At 45.6% G+C, this 18,536-nt stretch overlaps 3 protein-coding genes across 4 annotated transcripts; 2 read left to right on the top strand and 1 right to left on the bottom strand.

Annotated features, from left to right (window-relative positions):
* Positions 1–36: 36 nt before the first annotated feature.
* On the top strand, positions 37–10,414 carry LOC147039501 (ATP-citrate synthase-like). Of its 2 annotated transcripts, XM_085903162.1 has the most exons (30): positions 37–183; positions 560–796; positions 1,574–1,755; positions 1,923–2,045; positions 2,696–2,758; positions 2,886–3,076; positions 3,160–3,239; positions 3,371–3,501; positions 3,802–3,920; positions 3,990–4,126; positions 4,235–4,296; positions 4,410–4,527; positions 4,649–4,803; positions 4,885–4,978; positions 5,147–5,203; positions 6,429–6,570; positions 6,653–6,821; positions 6,887–6,991; positions 7,074–7,270; positions 7,339–7,420; positions 7,546–7,656; positions 7,738–7,865; positions 7,925–8,018; positions 8,086–8,240; positions 8,361–8,511; positions 8,577–8,720; positions 8,826–8,939; positions 9,120–9,202; positions 9,305–9,381; positions 9,460–10,414. In XM_085903162.1, exons 3-30 carry the CDS (start codon positions 1,597–1,599, stop codon positions 9,552–9,554), a joined length of 3,336 nt encoding a protein of 1,111 aa, XP_085759288.1. In that variant the 5' UTR covers positions 37–183; positions 560–796; positions 1,574–1,596; the 3' UTR covers positions 9,555–10,414. The 2 variants fall into 2 exon arrangements, with proteins under 2 accessions (XP_085759288.1, XP_085759290.1); XM_085903164.1 differs by lacking the exon at positions 5,147–5,203.
* Positions 10,415–10,557: 143 nt separating this feature from the next.
* LOC147039500 (7-methylguanosine phosphate-specific 5'-nucleotidase-like) lies at positions 10,558–14,792 on the top strand. The gene is made up of 10 exons (XM_085903167.1): positions 10,558–10,851; positions 10,945–11,019; positions 11,243–11,344; positions 11,505–11,574; positions 11,655–11,701; positions 11,957–12,042; positions 12,111–12,209; positions 12,286–12,448; positions 12,653–12,853; positions 12,917–14,792. Exons 1-10 carry the CDS (start codon positions 10,792–10,794, stop codon positions 13,043–13,045), a joined length of 1,032 nt encoding a protein of 343 aa, XP_085759293.1. The 5' UTR covers positions 10,558–10,791; the 3' UTR covers positions 13,046–14,792.
* LOC147039499 (peptidyl-prolyl cis-trans isomerase FKBP10-like) lies at positions 13,653–17,271 on the bottom strand. The gene is made up of 10 exons (XM_085903165.1): positions 16,886–17,271; positions 16,551–16,696; positions 16,202–16,391; positions 15,889–16,034; positions 15,558–15,747; positions 15,343–15,488; positions 14,972–15,161; positions 14,714–14,856; positions 14,464–14,627; positions 13,653–14,269 (listed from the first exon to the last, which is right to left on the bottom strand). The coding sequence occupies exons 1-10, from the start codon at positions 17,077–17,079 to the stop codon at positions 14,081–14,083; spliced, it is 1,698 nt and encodes a 565-aa protein (XP_085759291.1). The 5' UTR covers positions 17,080–17,271; the 3' UTR covers positions 13,653–14,080.
* Between the last annotated feature and the right edge of the window lie 1,265 nt (positions 17,272–18,536).

Raw genomic sequence — 18,536 nt, 5'->3', positions numbered from 1 at the left:
CTTTGAAAAATACTCAAGTTTGCATCTGTAGAAGTATTTTTGGGCAACGGTTGGGGTTCCTAACATGTTTTCTGATGTTCCTCTTTAGGTAATGAACTCTACCCGAGCAATCGTTTATTTTTTTGAAGTGTTTCCATACCAGAAGGAAGTGATGCGACCGTGTTGCCCAACAGTTGGTTGCAAGTGAGTTATATCATAGTAGGCTACTTTTTTGCCTTGTAGATTCTTAATTGTCATGGTATAAACTTATGAAGCTATGAGTTGAGTTGAATGGAAGACTACCTTCCTTACTCTCTTTATTTCATCAGTTCAAAGGCCCAGAAAAAACGGAAATATTTTTGATTGCTTTTGTGCTTTGTATTTTTGCTCAAGGGCCATGTTTTTTTATACATATAAAGGCTCCTTTTTAATTGCTAAAATGGACTTGTAAATTTTATAATAATTATATATAATTATATTCGCAAACCCAATCGCAGTAATACTTTAAATCATTAAAATCACACTAAAACCTCCATGACGAGGTTGTCGTTTATGACGTCATCCTTTCTTTTCTTTTCAGCATGTCAGTGAGACGGTGTGGGCGTTCCTGCCGACTCCACGTGACCGGAGTCAACCCAATCAGGAAATCGCGTGAAGCCGAACTCAACTCGCCAGATTATGGTGAGACGACGGGTTAGTTTGGCCACGACTTGCTGGCAGGCAACGAGCACAAGAAGGCGACTTTTTCAAGCCGTGTTGGTTCCACAACGGCTGGCTTTGTTGTAACCCGGGAAAACAGGCTGAGCAAGTTGTCGAGGTAAGCGCGTGCACGCCCAAGGTTTTGGAATCGCGTCATTTTAGCCGCTCGATGTTAGCTAGTTAGCTTTGGTGACAGCGCGAGGTTAGCGGACGGCCGTGCGCGTGCGTGATGTGAGGGATGCGCTGTATGATTCATGTCATCTTATTACAGCTTCAAAGAAAGATTGCTATCAAAACGTCTTTCGTAGACGTTTCCTTTCTAGCATAGAGGGACAATTACCTAAGATTTGTCCATCATATACATTTGATATGATTTATAGAAAGATGCTAACTTGAGGCAATCTGTGCACGTCTGCTGCAAGGGTTCCCAAACTGAGGGACGGGGCCCATTATAATTGGGTCATGCTCACACTTTCTATAGATTACCTATATTAATAAGTAGCTCAGTTATTCCATTCAGTGGCAAAAATCTTATCTGTAGTCAAATAGTGAAATCAGTCTTATCAGGCTGTGTTTGTTTGTCGTGCTTGTAAAACTTGGTCCGAGACCAGTTGCGACAGTTCTGCAGACAAGTTTTACACAGTTTGGCACTTCCTCCCAATCCAAATTGAAACACTTCAGGAAGTTGGACAGAGGCTGAGCAGGTCTGACTGCATGCGGGTACAAATGCTGAAAACTGGAATGTCAGGCCACTGTTTGTTAAAGGTAGTAGTAGTAGTGATGTCATTGTTTCAATGTACATTGTTCACTTGTGAATTTTGTGTATGTTTGCGACTTAAAGTTTGGGACAGTCCATGCTTGAGGATTTAAAGGAGAATCTGTTATCTCCCAAAAGGTCCTGTGCGATCCACCGCTGCCATGTCGGCGAAGGCCATCTCGGAACAGACCGCCAAGGACTTCTTGTTCAAATACATCTGCACCTCGTCGGCCGTGCAAAATCGCTTCCGCTATGCAAGTGTTACCGCCGAGACCGACTGGGCTCGCCTGACACAGGAGCACCCTTGGCTGCTAACTGAGGTAAGAAAAGTCACATTCAATTTACTCACAAAAAATTCTGAATATTGAATTTTTGCATGAAATTTCAACATGAACCCGTACAGGTGAGCAAAATTTGCTCCATATTTCCTGATGTTTAAAGACATTCACTTTGGTTTTGGTTTGCTATCATCCGTCTCACTCCACAGAAACTGGTGGTGAAGCCGGATCAGCTGATCAAGCGGCGCGGGAAGCTGGGACTGGTTGGCCTAAACTTGGACCTGTCAGGCGTTCAGGAGTGGCTTAAAAGCCGCCTCATGAAAGAAACCACCGTGAGTAGACTGCAGCCTTCCTCAGTTCCCTTCCATGTTTTTCAGTTGACATCAAGGTTCACTTCTTCAAAGGTCGGAAGGGTGTTTGGCAAATGCCAGCTTCTTGGTCTGAGATAAAAGTCGGAGCGACTTGTTAATTTTCCAATGGCTCCAGTCCATTATTGACCTCATTCATCATAGAGAAGGACATTATGCTTTGTAGCAATATTGTGTAGAACAAGTATTATGTTGCGCACGCCTTGGGGTTGAGAGTAGTTGAGACAGATCAAGTTTGTCTTTGTCCGAGCAAGGAAAATTTGCTGTTTTTAGAGAAAATCTGGAGGGACTGGAAAAAAACCCCCACGTCACATGTTTTTTGTTTCTTATGTCACATGTTTCCTCTTGTCCATATAGCAGCACTTTTGTTTTCTGCCACAGTCATGAGTGTGCATATACGAGGTCGCATGTTATGTAATGTGAGTGGAGGAGGCGAGGGTGGTCTATTCTTGTCCTTCATACATGCAAACATGCTCGGCTGCATTGGCTCAGCGTGGGAGAAAGCATCTTTGTCCTTGACACATTAACACACAGGGGGCGTGGTTTTTGTTTTGTCGCACGTCAAGGTTAAACCAACTTGGTGATTTGTGATATGAACTGTTTGTTTTCAATAGGTGGGCAAGGCAAAGGGCGTGCTGAAGAAATTCCTCATCGAGCCTTTTGTCCCGCACAAGCAGGTAATTCAATCATGCGCATCATTTTGACAGTCCAGATTATAAATGGAAGGACATTTTTGTGCCGTAGGGTCGTATGAGCATAGTGGGGGGGAAAAAAAAGCCTTTGCATCCTCTTTGTTTGCCGCAGGAGGAGGAGTTTTACGTCTGCGTGTACGCCACGCGTGAGGGCGACCACCTGCTCTTCCACCACCAAGGCGGCGTGGAGGTGGGCGACGTAGACGCCAAAGCCCAGCGGCTGATGGTCGCCGTGGACGACAAGCTCAGCCGGGATCAAGTGACCAAGCAGCTGCTCACGCACGTATCTGATGAGAAGAAAGAGTACGTATTGATGCTCAGCTGGAGATTTCTGTCCTCCATCATTCATTTAGAGGCTCATTTTGAATCTGATGTTCTCTTTGTAGAATCCTGGCCAGCTTTATAGTGGGTCTCTTCAACCTCTATGAGGAGCTGTACTTCACATACCTGGAGATCAACCCTTTGGGTAATTATTTCTAGCAGGCCTTCATGTGGGTTTTCACTAATTCCCCCACTAAAAAGGAAGAAAATTGCTTGCTGCATATTTAAATCCCATGTCATAATCACGTGAGTGAATCAAATCATCTCGCGCACCAGTCGTCACCCAGGATGGCGTTTACGTCCTCGACGTGGCGGCTAAGATCGACGCCACTGCCGATTACATCTGCAAGGCCAAGTGGGGCGACGTGGAATTCCCGCCGCCTTTCGGCAGGGAAGCTTATCCCGAGGTAAGAATGGGAAGGGCAGGAATGGTTTTTTTTGTCCATTTCATGTTGGTTGTTACGGGGTTTTTGTGTTTTTTCAAGCATGCATGCCAAAGGAGCTCTCGCATTCAAGTGACCTAAAATAATCTCAGCCTAGGTCAACTACTTGGTTCTACTGTACACATTGAAGAAAGCCACATCATTGTAAAAAGACCTGGCAAACTTGTTGTATTGTCAGACGTATTCGCTGGATTAAATCTTCAACGAAAAAGTGTGATCTTTCAGTAGTTAAATTTTGAATGATTGATGTGGTTTGTCTTGTAGGAGGCCTACATAGCTGATCTTGACGCCAAGAGCGGCGCCAGTCTCAAGCTGACGTTATTGAACCCTCGTGGCAGGATCTGGACCATGGTGGCAGGGGGCGGAGCTTCTGTCGTATATAGGTGAATAAATGTTTTGTTTTTACAAAATTACCACACCGCACTTAACGGAAATCTGTCTTGCCCGAGCAGCGACACCATCTGCGACCTGGGCGGCGTAGACGAACTGGCCAACTACGGCGAGTACTCCGGCGCGCCCAGCGAGCAGCAGACGTACGACTATGCCAAAACTATCCTCTCACTCATGACCCGCGAGAAGCACCCTCAAGGTGTGTGTGCGTGGAGCCAGTAATAGACTCACTGGCGGTCGTTAGCCGAGAATGTGACGCCGGAGTCGAGTTTCAAGTCGCCACCTTCCTCTTGTGTTTCCCCCGCAGGAAAGGTCCTGATCATCGGGGGAAGTATTGCCAACTTCACAAATGTAGCAGCCACATTCAAGGTGAATGATGTCATATCACACACAAAATTCTCCCCTTACAAAGGGATCCTTGCGATAACACACATGGCTGAGATTTCAAGCAGGGTTTCTGAGCTTAATTTTTGCTTCCTCAGGGTATCGTCAGGGCCATCAAGGACTATCAGGGTCCTCTCAAAGAGAACGAGGTCACCATCTTTGTTCGACGGGGTGGGCCTAACTACCAGGAGGGTCTCAGGGTCATGGGGGAAGTCGGTAAGCCCCCAACACACACACACTCCTCACTTCAAAGGGAGCTTCTGGAAAATGATGTCAAATTGTAAGTCGTAAGTCCTCTAAAAGCCACTTTTTTTTTTTTGGGCTGCGTGTCTTCTAGGGAAGACCACAGGTATTCCTATCCACGTTTTTGGCACAGAGACACACATGACGGCCATCGTGGGCATGGCACTAGGTCACAAACCCATCCCCAACCAGCCACCAATGGACGCCCACACCGCCAACTTCCTGCTCAATTCAAGCAACAACGTGATGGTATTTTGAACACGCTCAAAGGGGAAGTTGAGGGTCAGCTTGTGTCTCAAGCGGCAACATGTCTTTACTCTGGCACTTCAGACTCCAGCTGCAACAAGGACGGCCTCTTTCTCGGAAGCCAAGACGTGCGATGACGTCACTCCGAGCAAAAAGTCCAAAGCGGGTCTCCCGGCAGGTATATTAACAGCACTCGCGTCTCGTCCGCCTCTCATGTCTGCTTCTTTCTTCCCTTTCCTGATTTCTTTCTTCCATTGTTCCTTTTTTGTGTGTGCGTGCGGCACAAACTGTCCACTCACTCACGCTCATCTTTTTTTTCCCCCTCCCCCGTGCTTGTTTTTCTAAGACCCTCTTCATTCATTACTGTGGCCTCTGAAGAATGTGGTCACAGGTGATTGGAAAGGTAAGTTGTGGATGCGCCCCACCACGTCCGCACTGCGCTATTCCGCACATGAGCTCCACTTCACCTCGGTGTTTCGATTGCGTTTCATATCTGGCGTTAATATTTTTAAGACTAGCCCACCCCCTCCTCATTGGAGCTGTCCAGCAACTCAGTCCAGCCACGCTGAGCTTCGCATGCTCTCACATCTGTCTGCTTTCGATTTTTGAGAAAATAGTCAAACAAGATGCACTCATTGTTTTTTGTTTTTGTTTTTGTGCCCGTACTCGTTTTTATTGTTGGGCTCACAGAAGCGCAGGCCTCATCAGGCTTCGGCGGAGGTATGAAAGGGTGCGACAATCCACTTGGTGTTCCTTCTGCCTTTCCCCCTGCCTGCCTTGTCTAATTTTTTTGTCCTCAGCCTCCTCCTCTTATTGGTGTCGCTTTGCATTTAACGCAGCGGACTTGTGTTCTGATAAAGCAATAATAGAAACCATCAATACCATTCTGAAACAATATAAGAGCACGCTGCAAGCATCATCTGGGGGTTGACATCATCGTCAACAGGAATGCCGATTATTGCTTTTATTTACGTGTGCATATTGCGACCTACTTGTTTTGTAAGTTGAAGGCAAGGCGGCATTTCATCCACCAGGTGATTCCATATGCTTCTCAATTGAAAATTCACTTACGCGTATTTACTAAGGGGCTAACTTCACTTTTGTTGCCAGTTTATTCAATTGGTGTGCAGTCTAACAGCTAAATCCTGCTTCGCCACGTTTGCTGGATGGAAAATTCAAGTCATTGCATATTGTTTATGTTCGTGGCGTTAGGCGGAAGGCAAAATGTTGCCACACAGGTAACGTGAGGGAAGCGGGCGGGTTACGTAAGTGTTTGTTGTTACTATTGTTACAATGTGATTTTTAATTCCATGCTGTGATTCAATGGCAGTTTGCATTGATAACTTTTATGTTGCAATAATAGGGGATGGACACAATAATGAAATGTGATTAAGTTAATTTAATTAGATTTTTTTTTTTGCTGAAATTCTCCTAGTGTGCTTAATGAGCCTCTATTTTCATCTGCTGTGTGACTCTCCTGTGATTATTTTGTTTTCCGCCTCCCGTATCTCTAAACTGTTTGCAGAGTGACTTTCCTTTGTGTTGTGTTGTGGCTGCTAATCAGATCCTCTTATTAAATCTTCATCCTCACTGACTTTGGGGAAAAAAACCCCTCTTGTGCTTTTCAGCCAAAGCCACAACACTCTTCAGTAAGCACACCAAGACCGTGGTTTGGGGCATGCAGACGCGAGCCGTGCAAGGAATGCTGGACTTCGACTACGTGTGCTCCCGCGACCAACCCTCAGTGGCCGCCATGGTTTACCCCTTTACGTGCGTTTCTCACAAATGAAATCGCAACGCGTCAACGGCATCTGTCTCATTCGACTAAAATGCCTGCTTATTGACCGGACAGCGGCGATCACAAGCAGAAGTTCTACTGGGGGCACAAGGAGATCCTGGTTCCAGTCTACAAAAGCATGAGCGACGCCATGAAGAAGCACCCCGAGGTGGACGTGTTGATCAGCTTTGCGTCGCTGCGCTCGGCCTTCGACAGCACAGTGGAGGCTATGCAGCACCCGCAGGTTTGTTTGGCGAGCACGAGCGTCAAGCGGCACGCATCAATCGATTTCCCGTTTGCCGCGATCAGATTCACACCATCGCCATCATCGCGGAGGGCATCCCGGAAGCGCTGACCAGGAAGCTGATCAAGATGGCCGACGAGAAAGGCGTCACCATCATTGGGCCCGCGACGGTAATCGACATTAGTCGTCTGCTAATGATTGATGAAGTACTTTCAAAGGCAGGAAGTGGTGAATATTTTGATATCTGTCTAGGTTGGCGGAATTAAACCGGGCTGTTTCAAAATTGGCAACACTGGCGGCATGCTGGACAACATCCTGGCCTCCAAACTCTACCGGCCCGGCAGCGTGGCCTACGTATCGCGTTCCGGGGGCATGTCCAACGAGCTCAACAACATTGTCTCTCGCACAACCGACGGCGTCTACGAGGGCGTGGCCATCGGAGGAGACAGGTCGGGTCAGCAATGTGACACCCAATGTGACACGGACAGTTCCTTTACATAAAGTCTTCTCTGTCTAGGTACCCTGGCTCCACATTTATGGACCATGTTCTTCGCTATCAAGACACTCCAGGCGTTAAAATGATTGTGGTGTTGGGAGAGGTGGGAGGACATTTTGCATTATTCTCTGTATGTGTTGCGCAATAGAAATAATCTGAGTAGGTTTGATTTAAATCAAATCTATGAGGGGTTACTGTGTGTGAGTAATATTTCCTATCTTCATTTAGATTGGCGGCACAGAGGAGTACAAGATCTGTCAGGGCATCAAGGAGGGCAGGATCACCAAACCGATCGTGTGCTGGTGTATCGGAACCTGCGCCACCATGTTTGCATCTGAGGTATATTGAATGTATTTGCAAACACAGACTTGAACTATGAACTACTCGTAAGCTACTTCTAAAAAAAACATCTCTCATCAGGTCCAGTTCGGCCATGCCGGTGCATGCGCCAACCAAGCGTCAGAAACCGCAGTGGCCAAAAACCAAGCGCTGCGGGATGCCGGAGCTTGCGTTCCCAAGAGTTTTGACGAGCTGGATGATGTCATCAGGTGAGGTCATTTCCAGACCTTACGGGTTGGAATCTCGCTTACATTTCTTTGTAAAATAGGACAGTTTATGATGAACTGGTGGCCAGTGGCGCCATTGTTCCCGCCCAAGAGGTTCCTCCCCCGACCGTACCGATGGATTACTCTTGGGCCAGGGTAAGAATTTCATCTTACTTCTTAACCTAGTTTGAGATCTTTAGTGCCTTATGGTCCTTTTCTGCAGGAATTGGGTTTGATCCGTAAACCCGCCTCCTTCATGACCAGCATCTGTGACGAGCGAGGCCAGGAGCTCATCTATGCTGGCATGCCCATCACTGAGGTCTTCAAGGAGGAGATGGGCTTAGGAGGAGTGCTGGGACTTCTTTGGTTCCAACGCAGGTTGGTTGATGTTTTGCAGACCTGTGGGGGAAAAAAACAAAAAAATATTTGTTTGATAACAGCTGATCATTTGTAAGTCCTTCCAGAGCTTTCGAAAGAGTGTTGTTCCTTTGCTTTTAGGTTGCCTCGCTACGCCTGCCACTTCATCGAAATGTGCCTGATGGTGACGGCCGACCACGGGCCCGCCGTCTCCGGCGCGCACAACACCATCGTGTGCGCGCGAGCCGGCAAAGACCTCATCTCCAGCCTCACGTCCGGCCTGCTCACCATCGTCAGTACTTGCCGCGCGCCCCCTTTGTCGCTCGGCCGATTTAAACCGTTACTCGTGCGTTCCAGGGTGACCGTTTTGGCGGCGCCCTCGACGCCGCTGCCAAGCAGTTCAGCAAAGCCTTCGACAGCGGCATGCTGCCAATGGACTTTGTCAACAAGATGAAGAAGGACGGCAAGCTCATCATGGGCATAGGACACCGTGTCAAATCAGTAAGTACAGTGGTAATAATTCCAAAACGATGTCCACTATCCTGATTAAAAAGAAGATTCAATGAAAAGGTTAAAGAATTTTCTAAATGAAATATTGCATTCCAGATCAACAACCCAGACATGCGGGTGCAGATTTTGAAGGACTTTGTGAAGCAGCAATTCCCTTCCAGTCAGCTGCTCGACTACGCCTTAGATGTGGAAAAGATCACCACCTCAAAGGTAGGCTGCCGCCAAAATGTTTTAGCTGTGTTAGTGAACGGATTAAAGCCACCGATAGATACTTTATTGATCCCCGGGGGGGTGAAATTCAGGAAGTCAGTGTTTGGTAAAATAACATATTAAATTGAAGCAAATCAATAAACTTTTAGCTCATCTATCAATAATTAAATCTGAATCTAGAAACCCAATCTCATCCTCAATGTCGACGGTTTTATCGGCGTCGCCTTCGTGGACCTGCTCAGGACGTGTGGCGGCTTCACTCGGTAAGAGCAGAACGTAAAGTGCCGCTGGAATGACGTGACGTCCACGCCAAATGGAAGCTTTGTGTGCACACTGTCAAGTATTGTTTGTCGTGTGACTCCCAGCGACGAGGCTGACGAGTTTGTGGAGATCGGCGCGCTAAATGGCATCTTTGTCCTCGGCCGAAGTATGGGCTTCATCGGTGAGTACCAAACTGCATAGTGGTGTCCCTAACTCATTTATTTTTTGGAGACTTCAAAAGATCTTGCCATCCTTACAGGTCACTACTTGGACCAGAAAAGGCTCAAGCAGGGTTTGTACCGACACCCGTGGGACGACATCTCCTACGTCCTCCCCGAACACATGTCCATGTGACACAGTAGCACGCCTCACCCGCCTAATGTTTACTCTCGCTCGCTCTCTGCCTTGGGAAAAGTCGGCAGAAGTAGTAGTACGGTACATCCTGATTGAAAGTTCAGAGTAGAAGCATTCAGTCTAGTTTTTAACAGATGAAAAGGGGAAGTATATTTTTTAGATTTTGTTTTTGACAACAACTTGAGTTGTGGCCAGAGCACAAAGAAACAGGATTTGGATTGCTTCTGTATTTGGACCGCATGGAATCAGGTAAACTTTACTATCTTGTCTGTTTTATGTTTATCATGACAACTTATTTATTCTAACGGTTGTTTCGGCCTTCATTCGGATGTGAGGTCCACATTTTTTCTACCTTAATTTAAGGTCTAGTTCAGCGATACACAAAACGGTAGTCGGGCTCACTCTGGTGGTACTTGAAAGAATCACTGTCCAAGTAGTTAATATTTAGAGTACACTTTTCCTGTATTTAGGCACAGTGTTAACATTCAATCTGTGCATAATGTTAGTGACTAGCAATGTTTCATGAACACTTACCGCTCTGGTACTCCATTATTTTAATGTCGCTCATTCAAACTCCTTAAATGCCTTGGTAATTTCAAACACTCTGCAGTTTAGATCAGTTAAGAAAAATCATTGCTCCGATAAGTGAAGAAAAAAAAAGACTACTGTAATCTCAAAAGAAGTAAAACTGAAGTGTAACATTGGGGAATGACTCCTAAACAGCTTTTTTTTTTTAAACTCGCCATAACATTGAATTTTCCCCACTCACAACTCCTTCTGTTGCTTCTATTTAACTGTGAAGATATACCTTTTTATTTTGTAACATGCTGTTAGAGTAGTTTAATAAAGACTTTGTTTTACTTTTGTGTTGTAGTCAATCCGGTGTAGCAAGTACAATATTTCATTGAACGGACACTTTTATTCGTCACTTTTATTGTTTATGTAAAGTAGCAAAATATTTCAATATATTTTAGTTCATGGTATAGCTGAGTATGCCAAATAAAACTGCGTCTTTTTTAATCGATGTAATAACCCAACCAATCACCGACGACGCGCATGAACACGTGATCCCGGAACATTTGCGTTACGGAACCAATTCTATGCTGCACACCAGTCGGCCTACAATGAGTGTTACACTGGTTAAACGTAAAATAAAAATTCTCGTATAATGCAAACATTTTTTATGTGATACATGTCTAAATACACAAAGTAAATTTCTATAAACAATGATAACGCGATGTTTGGACTAAGGAGTGGTAAACACGCTGCTGACAGCGCTGTGCTGTTTTTAAAACTGGTAAGTACCAACTCTGCTAGTTTGTGTACAAACCACGGTCAAATATACATTTAAAGACTGACAGTTACTTAATTCCGTCACATTACCTTGCAGGTGTATAAAATTCCTTGGCTGTGTACACCATTGCGAACTCTGGTGGATCTATGGCCAAAGCTCACAAAACGTGAGGTGAGTATTTACGTGTATTTTCCCCGCTTTTTAATATTTTGGTTTGTTTACGTTACCATTATGTCGTGTGTGGAATTTTGACGGGGATAAAGCTTGTTTACTTTGTTAGTTTTCCTATGCAATTTTGTATTACCGTTTTGCTTTTTATTATGAAGCACATTAAGTTTATGCTTGCCATAAGAAATGTGTATTACAAGTAAAATTAATATTTTCTATGCGTCAGGTGATGTCAGAGCTGAGTAGGACCTCGGTCCTGATGAGGGAGCGCCACCAAGTGGAGGAAACGCTGGACGCCATGCAAATCGCCGGTTCTGCTAACCTGCATGTGAGTTTAGTTGGCTTGCAGGATAATCATATATCAGTAGAGTTGAAGGTTAACTGAGGCTTATCCCACAGTGAGGGGCTTCATATACCTCGCACTGGTCGGCTTAAAAATAACTATGTTTAAGTTGCTTTAAAAAAAACAACAACCTGTGTCTCTTCAGGTTATTTCTGACTTTGACATGACATTGACCAGATTTGCCCACAACGGCAAAAGAGTTCCTACAACTCACAGTAAGACATATTGGCGTATTTACTGTACAGTAACAGCCTGCATATGTTTGTTTCAAGACTTTGTTTTGTAATACCTGCAGACATCCTGGACAACAGGCTATTGGTTAACGAAGACGGTGGCAAAAAGGTACTTAAGTAGTTGCATGTAGAGTTCTAGTTTGTGTTTTCAGGGGTATGAACTTTGGGCTTGACTCTATATTTTAATTCATCTATTTTACCCTAAATTGTTTTTGTCATGTTCTTTTTTTATATGAAAGAAATAATTAGACAGTGATGATTTTAATCTATACCGCATTCACCGTTTAATTTAAAATATATTCAATTCAATATTAATTATAAAAACAAAAACAAAAAAAACATGACATTCTGCTTATGCCTCCAGATGAGAGAGCTGTTACACACTTATTATCCCATTGAGATTGATGTTAGCCGGACTGTTGAAGAGAAGCTGCCCTTCATGGTGGAGTGGTAAGACATAGATGACAATTAAAACATTCCTAATCATTACAATCATGACTTTGTTTGTGGTTTGGCAGGTGGACAAAGGTTCACCATCTGCTAGTGGAACAGAAAATCAGGAAGGACCTCTTAGCTCCGGCTGTCAGGGAGTCCACATCCGACACCGCCATACTCCGGTAGAAGGCCAGAGAACACTGCCGCTTTTTGAATCGCTCCTGTTGATGTCACGTGTCATGTGACGTGTGTTTCCAGGAATGGCTACCAGGTGTTCTTTGACCATCTGGCCCATCGCAACGTCCCTCTTCTCATCTTTTCCGGCGGTGTCGGGGATGTGCTAGAGGAAGTGATCCGACAGCACGACGTCTTCCATCCCAACATTCACATCATTGCCAACTACATGGACTTTGACCATGCTGTGAGTTTTCACGTACCGTATGACGCAGGTAGGTAGCGTAGCCACAAATCTTAGCGTAGTGTAATGGAATAAAACTATCATTTCTTCAAAGCAAAAATACTCCAAGATTGTCACATGGAATGTGCAATAACAATATCACAATACACATTGGCTGAATATAATGTAGCAAGGATGAGCACACTTTGACACCACAATCTCCTCCAGGGTGTCCTGCGGGCCTTCAAGGGTGACCTGATCCACACGTTCAACAAGCGCGAGAGCGCTTTGTCACACGTTGCCCGCTTCCCCGAACTCCAGGCCCGCCGAAGCGTGCTGCTGCTGGGAGACTCCCTGGGTGACCTCAACATGGCCGCCGGCGTGCCCGAGCCTCGCCGCCTCCTCACCGTGGGCTTCCTTAACGACCAGGTGAGAACATCAGTATAAAACATGTAAAAGAAAACGTGAGAAAATACATTGCATCTTTCTTAGGTGGATGCAAGGAGGGAGTCGTACGTCAACTCTTTTGACATCGTCGTGCTGGCCCCGGACGACACGATGGAAGTCCCCAACGCCATCCTCAGGTTTGTGATGTCATCAGGAGACGATAATCGAGGCTGATGTGAGATGGGAGCTCAAACCACATGTTTGCACCTTTTATGGAAATCTTGCGTTACCACGGTGACAGTAATTGCATCTGTATTGACAGCGCTTGACCTTTTCCACATTTTATTGTTATAGCCTGGGAACATAATACACTTGGTCTCCATTTGATGCTTTTTGACAAGTACTGTGAATACTTAGGAACATATGATTTTGAAAATGCTTTTTGACAAGTACTGTGAATACTTAGGAACATATGATTTTGGAAATGTTTTACATTATGTTCACAGTTGTGATGAAGTGGTCTGAATTTTGAGTAAAAGCATCCATTTTTGGAATATAGCTGCAATATAACAAAATGTGGAAAAGTTGAAAGCACTTTCTGGATGCAATATATGTTGTATTTAATTTGTGGCTGCGCATGTCATGTCAGCAAGGGTAAAATGCTTCTCAAATAGGATTTTGATCCTGAAGCTCATAAGAGTTATCCATCAATGTTACTGTACAAGCATCCGCCGGTGCAAAATTTTGACTAGTCATGTTCGTGTTGTTGACCTCTCTTGACAGGCCATTAACAGAGGTGTACCTAATAGAGTGGTAGATGCTCAAACACACCACCCATGAATTTAGCTGTTCCCATTTTATTTATTGCAAACCTGAATTACATTTATATTTAAAAAATATATGAAAAACTGAGCATTAAGGCGCAATTGTAATCTCATGTTCATAATCTCAAAATATGCATCACCAAATAAAAAAACAAAACAAAGGTTTTTTACATGAAGATAAAAGCAGTTTTCTTAGTGCAATCTTATTGATTGTGGGGCCGTTATGTTGAAAATCAATTCCATTCGAATGGTTTGACTTTTAATACGTCTGAAAAAGGACATTTCAAATCATGTAACTTTTACAGTGCTTGTTTTCTTCTGGAAAAAAAAAAGCCTGTCACCACTGAAGAAGACACACAAAAAAAAAAACCAAACCAAAAAGTCTGTCGTGTGCCCTTAACGTGTGTCCCTGAGACGACAAGAGGAAAGGCGGCGGCGCCACCTATCACAGCTCGTCGTGCTGCTCCTGCTCGTTGTCCTCATCCACCTTCAATTTGAGCTCTTCGGCTGTGATTTGGCCGTCCTTGTTGCGGTCCTGATTAGCGAACATGTCGGCTATCACCTGATCCGCCGCCATCCCGGGCCTTAGGCGACCTTTGCCCTCCGACACCTGCAGCTTGATGAATTCAGCAAACTGCGGAAACGCCGCGCAGGAGCTATGTGAGTCTGAGGTGTTCACACTTCCACTTCAAAAATCTAAACTAGTAAGGTGCATTCAGCAATTGTGTTGTCATTTTTAGTCTACGGGAAGTGGCGGTACGTCAAAATGGCTGCCCATTTCTTAATGTAATTATAATAATTAAAAAGTAGTAGTGAAAGTGCCGTCACCTCCTCCTGTGGTACAGCTGCATTCTTGTTGACATCCATGGCCTGGAACAAATCTTCAGGTGTGTCCTGCAGCCACACGAAAAGGTAACCGGGCGGCACGCCCTTCTGCACGTCTACCATCTCGATCTCAAACACCAACACGGCGCTGCCTGGCACGCCCGGGGCTGAAACGGACAGAAGGCTGGTTTGATTTTTTCCTTTTCGATAGAAGAGGAAAACTGCGGAGAAGTTATCAAACGGGCGCACTCACCTCCTTTTTCTCCATGGCCCAAGTGAGGAGGGATGGTGACCCGTCTCTTCTCGCCCTTGCACATGCCCCGCAAGGCCTTGTCCAGCCCGTCGATCACCTTGTCCGCACCCAGCACCGCGTCCTGCAGTTTCTCGTAATCGTGCCTGTCCCCAATTCAAATCATTGTCGCTTGTGTTTGTTCCAAATACACAATAAAAGAAATAAAAGTAGACAGACACTTTGTAACCCCGCGAAAGACAAAATGTGGCATCGACTCACGAAGAGAAGAGGCGCGTGCCGTCCATCAGGGTGCAGTTGTAGTGATAGTGGACCAGGTCGTCCACCTCGCTAGTGTGGTTGCAGGCTTCAGGTCGGTGGAGGACCTGCACGTCCACCTGGTCGCTCGGGTTGTGGAAGTCGATGACGTGGATATCGAAGACCAGCACGGCGGACGGCGGGATCACGTCGCCTGGGGAAACATGGAGCTTAGTTTTACACTTGGAAATTTCCCTCAAATAATATTCTATATTGAATAAGAATTTTGGGGTGAAATATGGGTGACATATCTCCACTAGTCACAATTTTTAAGGAATCATAGGAGCCTTGCTATCATTTCTAAAACAAAAGACCCGATATTCAGTCAGAGGTACCTGCTCCCCCTTCCCCGTACGCCATGTGTGGCGGGATGATGACCCTCCTTCGCTCGCCCATGCAGACCCCCAGCAAACCCTGGTCCATACCGGCGATCACGTAGCCCATCCCGATGTACGTGTTGTATGTACTGTTCCTCTGGTAGCTGTTGGAACAGAGGCATGTTTTTCACGTTAAATAATTATGTGCCTCAGCTCAAAGGCTGTGAACTGACCTTGTGTCAAAGGTGACTCCGTTGAGGAAGGTTCCGTTGTAGTGGTAGCGGATATAATCGCCCGCCACCGTCTTGCGTTTGCACAACTCGGGCACCTGCTGCTCTTCCACGGTGATGTTGTCTTTGGGGTTGTGGACGTCCACTAGCAGGACGTCAAACACCAGAGTAGCGTGGGGCGGAACCTCCACTCCTGATTCAATGGAATGTGATTTTAATCATATGTATCTTATTTGGATCAACACGATTGTCGAGACTTATCTCATTCCCTTCTCATGCAATGGACGAGCCCATCATCTTGCTGCACATGTGCACACCGAACATCATCATCTACCTGAGCCTTTTTCTCCGTAGCCTTTGAAAGGCGGGATGACGATATTGCGGATCTCGCCCACGCACATGCCCAGCAGGCCCTCATCCATGCCTTTGACCAGCCAGCCCTCGCCCACCAGGGAGTCGCGTGTCTGCTTCCGCACATAGCTGCGTGGGGCTCATACAAGCCAAAAAGTCAAACACAGAACAGACAACACCCCTGCGTGACAGAGTACAGACAGCACACAAGAGTGTCACTCGGACTGGAACGGGAAGCTCATTCCCAACATTTTAAAGGGTGTACGGTGTCAGGCCCGCTCGGTGGCCGACTTCACCTGGAGTCGAAGGTGGTGCCATCCAGCAGGGTGCCGTTGTAGTGGTAACGCACAAAGTCGCTGCGCATCACTGAGCGCTTGCAGTTTTTGGGGGTGCTGATGGTTTTGGTGTGCACCAGATCAGCTTTGTTCCACAAATCCAGCAGAAGGATATCAAAGACAAGCGTAGTGTCCGGCGGGATTACATCGCCTGCAGTCAGGAAGTCACTGATTTTGATTTCTTTTTTCAAAATCGTTTTATGAACTTTTCTCGATCTAATTTAGTGAGACTCACGAGCACATATTTTTTTAATACATTTATATTAATAAAAAAATACTTAAATATATATATATATATATATATATATACCTGCTCCACTGCTACCGTAGGCCAAGTGCGGAGGGATGGTGATAATGCGTCGTTCGTTGACGCACATACCGAGTAGCCCTTTCACTATGCCTGCGATCAGGCGACCCTCCCTGAGAAGGGCCACCTTGGCCGCCCCTTGCTGTTGGCTAAAAGGAGGTAGAAGAAGGGGTGGGGTGGGGTGGGGTGGGGGGGGGGGGGGGCGACATCATACGTGTCAAGTCCTAGTAGAAAAGTGCATCAACAACGCCATCTACCGCACAAAGTTGTAACTTGAAGATCAACTCTTTTTTTTTAAGGAAAACTCAAATAAGAATTAATAATGCGGATGCTCTTACCTGGAATCAAAAGTTTTTCCGTCGAGAAAAGTGGCGTTGAAGTGATACCGAACCTGATCTCCGTCTTGGGCTTGCCGCGTGCAAGTTGGGGGAATGAAGCGTCTGTCCACGACTACATCGCCAAGCGGATTGGGGTTGCACCCCACGAAACACACAAACAGGACGAAGACGGGGACGACGCAAGTGGCAAACATTGTCCTGACAAATGAATCCTTTCAAATATTTGTTAAGAATAAACGGGATGTTAATTTCAAATAGAGGCCTTGTTGCACAAATGTGTGAGCTCCAGACGTAGACACCCTCTAGCAGGCTTTGAACCCAGCAGCGATTCCAAGGAAGGAATGTCGGATTTTTTGGGAGGGAGGTAAAAGCGTCTGTAGTCAAGACAGCGACTCGTAGAGAAGAGCGCGCTTCCGGAAAACAACTTCCGGCTACACAATGAAGTGATTTTACATCATAAATTAGGATGCCTTAGTAAATCAAGAAAGCTTTGGTAGTTTTGATTTCTACAACGGAAAGACTAGAATATAGCACGAGAGACAAATGGAAAAACGGCTAAGTTGTCACCGCCCGCATTTCCACACAGTGACCAGAAGATGGCGACAGCGTGGTGCCTAAAGACGATTCACTCTATTGTGCATTGATGACATGGTTGCCGCTTCACTTTTCATTTATGTGAAGTAAAATGGAAGCAATAATTTCCAGGGTTCACCAAAGCAATCATGATGGCTCACCAGACAGCGCTAGCGTGCAAATCGCCGTCCGACAAGATCTATTTCGTGAAACATGTGCTATAAATACATAGCAAAACTCGGGAAAATTTCACCCGCCAAAATGGCTGAATGGTTCATGACAAGGATTGGTGTACAGCAAGTTAAGGTTCGAAACTTACTCTTAGCAGCTTTTGCAAATTAAATAGAGCGACACATAAGATTCGGACCCGTCTCTCCCAAATTCAAGGGAAAAGCTATAAGCTTTCGGCCATTGGAACTCTTACGAATTAAGGTCGAGTTTTTGTAATTGAAGGTTACTCTGAAGACAGCTTCATGATTTGCGATTATACAAACAAATCTCAAATTACAGGTCAACTGGCAATGGTCAAGGGGATAAGACCATTGACTCCAAATATTGCAGTGCTGGTCGAGGCCACGATCCACCGCCTGTTTTAGAATTTTTTTCCTTCTAATGACGTCATCACAAAAAGAGTATAAAAGGCGTTGTTAGCGCCGTTGTTTGCACACGCATCAAGTGCGGGGAAAAAACACAACACAAACACGCTAGCTCGCGACTTCCCTTCAATTGTCAAAACAGCTCGAGTTTGGCGATGTACGAGCCATGGTCGGCGATTTGAACGCATCGCAGCTTTGGAAATTGCTAACCGTGACTTTCCCAAAGTTGCGGTGCGTTCAAAACACCGACCATGGCTCGTACATCGCCATATTTGAGCTGTTTTCAAGTGCGAACCCCCCTCCCCCAAACATTTTAATACCCCGCGATCGACCAGTAGTGGCTTGGGGATCGACTGGTCGATCGCGATCAACGTATTGGCCACCCTTGTGGTATTTTAGCCAGTTGGACCTAACTAAACACTCAAATGTCGGATTTATTTGGCGGTATTTAAACTACCCGTGACTTTCCAAAAGCTGGGGTG

Source organism: Syngnathus leptorhynchus, chromosome 22 (genome assembly GCF_054491065.1).
Source record: "Syngnathus leptorhynchus isolate UIUO chromosome 22, UIUO_Slep, whole genome shotgun sequence".
Taxonomy (NCBI): domain Eukaryota; kingdom Metazoa; phylum Chordata; class Actinopteri; order Syngnathiformes; family Syngnathidae; genus Syngnathus; species Syngnathus leptorhynchus.
The sequence above is the reverse complement of the archived record's forward strand: the minus strand, read 5'-3'. Positions and strand labels throughout refer to the sequence as shown.

Bases quoted from the DNA above. Each gene is read 5' to 3' on its own strand.
- LOC147039501 (XM_085903162.1), top strand. From the start codon at position 1,597: ATGTCGGCGAAGGCCATCTCGGAACAGACCGCCAAGGACTTCTTGTTC. The intron at 1,756-1,922 runs GTAAGAAAAGTC...CTCACTCCACAG, and splicing joins ACCCTTGGCTGCTAACTGAG to AAACTGGTGGTGAAGCCGGA. The intron at 8,241-8,360 runs GTTGGTTGATGT...CTTTGCTTTTAG, and splicing joins CTTCTTTGGTTCCAACGCAG to GTTGCCTCGCTACGCCTGCC.
- LOC147039500 (XM_085903167.1), top strand. From the start codon at position 10,792: ATGTTTGGACTAAGGAGTGGTAAACACGCTGCTGACAGCGCTGTGCTG. The intron at 12,043-12,110 runs GTAAGACATAGA...GTGGTTTGGCAG, and splicing joins CTGCCCTTCATGGTGGAGTG to GTGGACAAAGGTTCACCATC. The intron at 12,449-12,652 runs GTGAGTTTTCAC...AATCTCCTCCAG, and splicing joins ACATGGACTTTGACCATGCT to GGTGTCCTGCGGGCCTTCAA.
- LOC147039499 (XM_085903165.1), bottom strand. From the start codon at position 17,079: ATGTTTGCCACTTGCGTCGTCCCCGTCTTCGTCCTGTTTGTGTGTTTC. The intron at 15,162-15,342 runs GTACCTCTGACT...ATGTTTCCCCAG, and splicing joins GTACGGGGAAGGGGGAGCAG to GCGACGTGATCCCGCCGTCC. The intron at 14,270-14,463 runs GTGACGGCACTT...GCGTTTCCGCAG, and splicing joins CAGCTGTACCACAGGAGGAG to TTTGCTGAATTCATCAAGCT.